The 7,328-nt window shown below is 40.5% G+C and overlaps 1 protein-coding gene across 1 annotated transcript; it reads left to right on the forward strand.

Annotated features, from left to right (window-relative positions):
* The first annotated feature begins 968 nt into the window (after window positions 1–968).
* Window positions 969–1,334, forward strand: LOC104210724 (uncharacterized). Its single transcript, XM_009759686.2, has one exon. The coding sequence runs from the start codon at window positions 969–971 to the stop codon at window positions 1,332–1,334; it is 366 nt and encodes a 121-aa protein (XP_009757988.2).
* Window positions 1,335–7,328: the final 5,994 nt, after the last annotated feature.

Below are 7,328 nucleotides of genomic sequence, written 5' to 3' on the forward strand. Positions count from 1 at the left end.
GGAGGGTGGAACAATAATCAAGGGAATCAGGGGTCGGGTTTTCAAAGGCCCCCAATGTATCAACAACCGAGCAACCCACCTCCTTATCTTTCCCATGGTCCAAGCTCTTATAAAAATGAGATGGGACGAATTGAGAACATGTTCAAACAAATGATGGAGAAGAATGCCGACTCCAATTCTCAACTGGCCTCTCACAATACTTCAATTCGCAATTTGGAATTTTAATTGGGGAAAATTTCGCAAGCTTTAAACACCTGTCCTAAGGGGGCACTACCAAGTGACATGGTGGTGTCCCAAAGGGTGGGAACAACATGGGACATGCTATGTCCATGACTAAAAGGAGTGGAAAAGGTGGGGATGCAATCACCTCAAGCCAAAGGAAAATTGTGGATGATGAGCAAGTGGTACAAGAAGATGAGATGCCGAGCAATGAAGTGCAAGCAAATGATGAAGTGAGGATTGACATGGATGACAATGTGGAGGAGACTCATACGGAAGTGAACCCGTCTAGGGAGCACATTGTTGGCATACCGAAACCGGTAATGCCAAAGGCTAAGGCACCAATGCCAAGGCCTCCTCCTCCATACCCTCAAAGGCTTGCCAAGCAAAATGGAGAGAACCAATTAAAAAAGTGCATTGACATTATGTAGAGTTTATCTATCAACATGCCATTAGTTGAGGCTTTGGAGCAAATGCCTGGCTATGCAAAGTTCATGAAGGACTTGGTGACAAAGAAGAGGTCGATGAATTGTAAAATTATAAAGATGACTCATCAAGTGAGTGCAATTGTGCACTCAATGGATCCTAAATTGGAAGATCCCGACGCTTTCACAATCCCTTATACCATTGGAAGTGCCGACTTTGCTAAAGCTCTTTGTGATCTTGGGGCAAGTATCAACTTGATGCCCTATTCGGTTTTTAAGTCTTTGAGGATTGTGAAACCAAGACCCACATCTATGAGATTACAAATGGCAGATCGTACCAAGAAGAGACTGTTTGGTATCATTGATGATGTTTTGGTTCATGTTGATAAATTCATTCTACCGACGGATTTTGTTATTCTCGATAGTAAGGTTGATTATGAGGTGCCGATTATTCTTGGGAGACCTTTCCTTGCTACTGGGAAGGCTCTAGTTGATGTTGAAGCCGAAGAACTTACTTTTCGGGTTGTTGAAGAGAAAGTGGTTTTCCATTTGTATAAGTCTATGAGGCAACCCTATAGCAATGAGGTCTACTCTTTTGTAGACTTGGTGACCGATATGATCATTAATGAAACAAGTGTTGTGATGAATGTTGATGATACTTTAGAGGCCTTGCTTAATTGTGATGATTAAGAAATGGAGGGTTACGTGGAATGTGTGAACCCTTTTAAAGAATGGGGTTGTACGCTTATGAGCCCCACAAATTGTCCTTAGATCTTGAGAATAGAGCTACTCCTCCAACAAAGCCTTCAATTGAAGAGCCTCTCATCTTGGAGTTGAATCCATTACCTCCACATCTTCGGTATGAATTTCTTGGCCCTTATTCTACTTTACCGGTTATTCTTTCATTGTTTGACTAACATGCAGGTAGATTCCACATTGATGGTGCTACAAAAAAGGAAAAAGGATATTGGATGGACTTTGGAGGATATTCGGGGGATAAGCCCTACATTTTTCATGCACAAGATAGTCTTGGAGGAAGGTGCCAAACCATCTATTGAACATCAAAGGAGACTCAATGAACTCATGCAAGAGGTTGTCAAAAAGGAGGTCATCAAGTGGTTGAATGTCGGGATTGTGTACCCCATCTCCGATAGTTCGTGGAATTCTCCGGTTCAATGTGTCTCAAAGAAAAGGGGCATGATGGTGGTCACTAATGACAATAATGAGTTGATTCCTACAAGAACGGTGACCGGGTGGAGAGTGTGTGTGGACTATCGCAAGCTCAACAAAGTCACAAGGAAGGATCATTTCCCACTTCCCTTAATGGATCAAATGCTTGATAGATTGGCCGACCATGCTTTCTATTGTTTCCTTGATCGGTATTCTGGCTACAATCAAATCCTTATTGCTTCGGAGGATCAAGAAAAAACTACTTTCACATGTCCTTATGGTACTTTCACATTCTCACAGATTTTATTTGGGTTGTGCAATGCACCAACAACTTTTCAAAGGTGTATGATGGATATCTTCACGGACATGGTGGAGGATTTTCTTGAAGTCTTCATGGATGACTTTTCGATGGTCGGGGATTCTTATGATGATTGTCTAGTGAATTTGGACAAAGTGTTAGCAAGATGTGAAGAAACAACCTTGGTGCTCAATTGGAAGAAGTGTCATTTCATGGTTGAGGATGACATTGTCCTTGGCCACAAGATCTCAAAGAATGGCATTGAAGTCGAAAAGGCAAAGATTGAGGTGATTTCTAAACTTCCACCTCCAACTTCAGTCAAAGGCGTGCGGAGTTTCTTAGGCCACACGAGATTTTACCGGTGTTTCATCAAGGATTTATCTAAAGTGGTAAACCCGTTGTGCAAGCTTTCAGAGAAAGATCCAAGTTTCATTTCAATTATGATTGCATGAGAGCCTTTGATTTGCTAAAGCTCAAGTTGACCACTACTCCTATTATCACCGATCCGAATTGGAATGTTCCTTCTGAGCTCATGTGCAATGCAAGTGATGTAGCGGTAGAGGCTGTTTTGGGACAAACATCAACAAGATCTTTCAGCCGGTATAATATGCAAGCAAGGACATGAATAGTGCCCAAGTCAACTACACTGTTACGGAGAAAGAGTCTATTTCCATTGTGTTTGCTATTGAGAAGTTTCACCCATACTTGATGGGTGCAAAAATGATTGTTCATATAGATCATGCGGCACTTCGTTATCTCATGAGCAAAAAATATTCCAAAGCCCATTTGATGAGATGGATCCTTTTGTTGCAAGAGTTTGATATTGATATCCAAGATCGGAAAGGAAGTGAAAATCAAGTGGCAGACCACTTGTCTCGTTTGGAGGAGGAAGGGAGGCTGCATGATGGCCTTGAAATCAATGACTCCTTCCCCGATGAGCAACTATTGGCTATTTCTATGAAGAAGGTGCCTTGGTTGGTGGATTTGGAAAATTATCTTTTAAGTGGTATCATTCCGGTTGAGTTCTCTTCAAACCAAAGGAAGAAGCTCAAACGTGATTGCCAAGACTACTATTGGGATGAACTGTACCTTTTTCGGATTTGTATGGATTGAGTGATTAGAAGATGTGTACCGGAGGAGGAAAAAGTGAAATTCTTGGGGCTTGTCACTCTTCGCCTTATGGTGGTCACCATGGTGGAGCAAGAACAGCGGCCAAAATGTTAAGTTGTGGTTTCTATTGGCCCACTCTCTACAAGGATGCTAGTGATCTTGTCAAACGTTGTGATAAAAGTCAAGGGCCAATGGAATCTCAAAGAAAAATGAAATGCCCCTCACCACCATCTTGGAGATTGACATTTTCGATGTGTAGGGTATTGACTTCATGAGTCCGTTTGTGAGTTCTTGTGGAAGCACCTACATCTCGGTCGCGGTTGATTATGTGTCCAAATGGGTTGAGACCGTTGCTTTGCCCAACAATGAAGCAAGAAGTGTGGTGTTGTTTTTGAAGAACATCTTTACAAGATTTGGTACTCCAAGGGCAATCATAAGCGATTGGGATTTGTGTTTTTGCAACAAAGCTTTTGATAACTTACTCACTAAGTATAGTGTCACTCATAAAGTCCTGACCTCCTATCATCCTAAAGCAAGTGGAAAGGTGGGAGTCTCCAATCGGGAGATAAAGAGTATTTTGTCAAAAACAGTGAATGCCAACCGGACGGATTGGTCAAAAAAACTTGATGATGCTTTATAGGCTTATATGGCGACTTACAAAACACCGATTGGAATGTCTCCATACCGGTTGGTGTTCGGGAAAGCTTGTCATTTTTCAGTGGAACTTGAGCATAAATCCATGTGGGCTTTGAAGAAGTTGAATCTTGAGTGGGATGTCACCGCCAACTTGAGGGTGGCGCAATTGAATGATCTAGATGAGTTCCAATACCATGCATATACAAGTTCGTCCTTATACAAGGAGAAGATGAAGTACCTCCATGACAAGTACATTCAGAACAATGAGTTTAAAGAAAGCGATCTTGTGTTGTTGTTCAATTCTCGGTTACAGATGTTTCCGGGAAAGTTGAAGTCTAAATGGAGTGGCCGGCTTGAGGTTGTGAGTGTGACACCCTTTGGTGCATTGGACTTGAAAAATAAAAATGATGAAGTGTTTAGAGTCAATGGTCACCGGGTGAAGCATTATTTGGGAAAAGTTGATGATGGCCACGTCGTGGTGGTTCATCATTTCAAGTGATGATGGTAATCTGCGTTGTGCCACGACGTTAAATGAGGCGCTTCTTGGGAGGTAACCCATGTGTATTTTTCTTCTTCTTTGGACAGGTCTTGTTTTGTGCTAACTAGTTTTGAAGTGTGTTGCAGGAATGAGTGTGCTTTGCATGGAATGTGCCAAGAAAAATTGGCTAAGTATGGAAAAAGTGTGAACCGCACATTTATTGTGCGAACCGGACAATTGTGAGTACCACAATAGAAAGGGATCCGCAGCCGCGCAATTCTTGTACGAACCGTAAAGCTGGATGTCAAAAACTGCACACCCTCTGAAGTTTATCTGTCGGAGAAATGGCCAAAGTGCGGCCGCACAAGGAATTGTGCGGTCCGCACATAAATTTGCGGCAGCACTAAAAAATGTGTGGACCGCACAATCAACAAAGGGAAAAATTGTATCAGGTAATGGAGTGCAGACCACACATGAAATTGTACGGCCACACTCATCTCTTGAACCCTGGCCGAATCGTGTTATGTATAAATAGTGGCCTTCTCACTACAATTAAGACTTTACAAACTCTGAACAATTATCAAAAAGGCAAACAATGTGTCCTCAATTGATTCACACATCTCATCATCTTTGATTCTTCCTTAGCATCACTACATTACTGGTATGTTCAATTCATCTTTGAAAATTTTCAATTTTCTTAATTATGTTCATAATTAGTTTAGTTCTCTTTAGATCTAATGTCAAATTCATCATCATGTGAGCTTAAATTTGTGTGGGTAACTTCCTACTTATTATATGGGGTTAGGTAAACTGTTGGTCATGTTTAATTGCTACTACCATGTCGAAATTTGTGTGCAAAGTTAGAAACTCTAAGTATTGTTGATTTGTTTTTGAATTGTGTGGTCGCACAAGAAATTGTGCAGTCCGCAGTTTAATATTTAGGGCAGTTGGTGTGAGTTGATTACGCGGACCACACTCAAAATTGTGCGGTCCACAGAAATTGAACCGTGACCATAGAAAAGTGTGTGCGGTCGCAGATCGAGCATTTCTCTGTTATCAGAGATTTGCATTTTTGAAGCTAAAATAATGTGGCCGCATTCAAAATTGTGCGGACCGCACTTCAATTGTACAGTCAGAGAAGAAATTCTGTGGACCGCAAAATTATGACTGCGGACTGATGTCGTTCATGTCACACCTCTATTCTAGGATATGAAATGGTCGATGCAATAATAATACCAAAAGTCAGGGTCGAATTCCATAGGGAGCTATGAGATTGGGATTTAGGAGTATATATTACGGTGTATGAGTTTGAACTTTCTTTGATTACACATCCAGAAATTTGGTTGGTTCTATAGCTATATTAAACTAAGATTGCAAATAAGTAATTAAAACTAAGAACATGTGTTTTTGTTGTTGTTTTCAAATATTGTAAAAGGACTAGGGCTGTGACCGACCTAGGTGTTCACCTAATGGGATAAAGACTTTCATTTGTTTTGTTGAATGGGGTATATTACAACTCACAACACTACGTTGCTCACTTAATACCTCTCGGTCGGAGAATGATTTTGCCTAATTTGACTTTTTCAAAACCAAATGGGTATCTACCGAAACGGTTGATAAGAGCTCAAGTCAGGTTGTTACTATATCTAGGTTGAACCCTTTAATTGGGTTGATCAATTTCTCAATTGATCCAATTCCTTGTTAGCTAGGTTAACCAAGACTAGGTCTCTCTTTCTCAAGAAGAGACCAAGTCAAAAAGGCATAAATCAATATTTGCAATCATTAATTTCATAAATAAAGCATAAACCTAGCCAAATAACAAACATTCATTCATAAACAAGCATAAAGTTAATCATCCATAAGGTTTACACACTAGGGTTGGGTCACAACCCTAGCTAAGAATCTAGCTACTCATAATGGGTAAAGAAGAAAACAAGGAAGAAAAGATGATAAAACTCATATTCAAAGATTAAAAGACAAAAATCTAATGTTTAATCACTAAAGTAAGAAAAAGTTGCCTAAATCAATAAAGGAAAATGGCTACAGAAGTTCAGATGTTCAAAACTTGACCTAATTTCATGAAAGAAGTCTATTTATACAAAGCTGGAAATTTCGGACAAAATTGCCCTTTCGGACGTTCTACGACCGCACAATTCCATGTGCGGTCTGCACTTCTTCTTCAGTTTTGGCAGGAGTTGGGTCTGCGACCACATAGTTCTAGGATGCGGTCACATCTTGAGTGTTTTGCGGTCCGCACATTTCCTGGTGCGACCACACATGTCTTTTCTGCGACCACACAAATCTGAGTGCGGCCGCATGGTTGACTTCTGCGGCCGCATAATAATTGTGCGGTCCGCATATCTTTTTGGTTTGAACTGTTGACTCTCTGAAATTGAACTCTAGCACAGCTTCTTCAGCCGCACATCACATTGAGTCTCTGATGGAATTCCTTCACATTCTGCAGCCGCAGAAGAAATTATGCAGTCCACACATTATGCTTTTTGCTTGCTTTTTCCCCTTGAGTTCACATTACTCCTTTTTGAGTTGGATTTCATCTTCGTGGCTCATTTTCCAATACTCATGCAATTAAGCATATTTCATCAGTTTTCGGGAATACAATTAAACACTTTCAGACTAAAACAAAAGTAAAAAGGCGCTAATAAGTAGTCAAAAATCTCCACTTATCAACTCCCCCAAACTTAGGCTTTTGCTTGTCCTCAAGCAATTAAAGTAATTCCCACCTCCATAAGTTAAAATCTTTTCCAACTAATCGAAAGTGTATCAAACACACATAAATTGGGACCAACAATTACTCACAACACTTATGAATTATCGACAAGACAATGATTTGAAGTTTTAAGCACCAATAGTTCTAATGTGTTACTTGAGCATCGAGTTGACTTTATTCATCAAGGAAGCTCTCTCTTTCATGTAGGTAATTGTGGATCCCAAACTCCTCCTCCTCCTCTACTCTTCGTTAGCATATCTCACT

Source organism: Nicotiana sylvestris, chromosome 3, assembly GCF_000393655.2.
Source record: "Nicotiana sylvestris chromosome 3, ASM39365v2, whole genome shotgun sequence".
Lineage (NCBI taxonomy): Eukaryota > Viridiplantae > Streptophyta > Magnoliopsida > Solanales > Solanaceae > Nicotiana > Nicotiana sylvestris.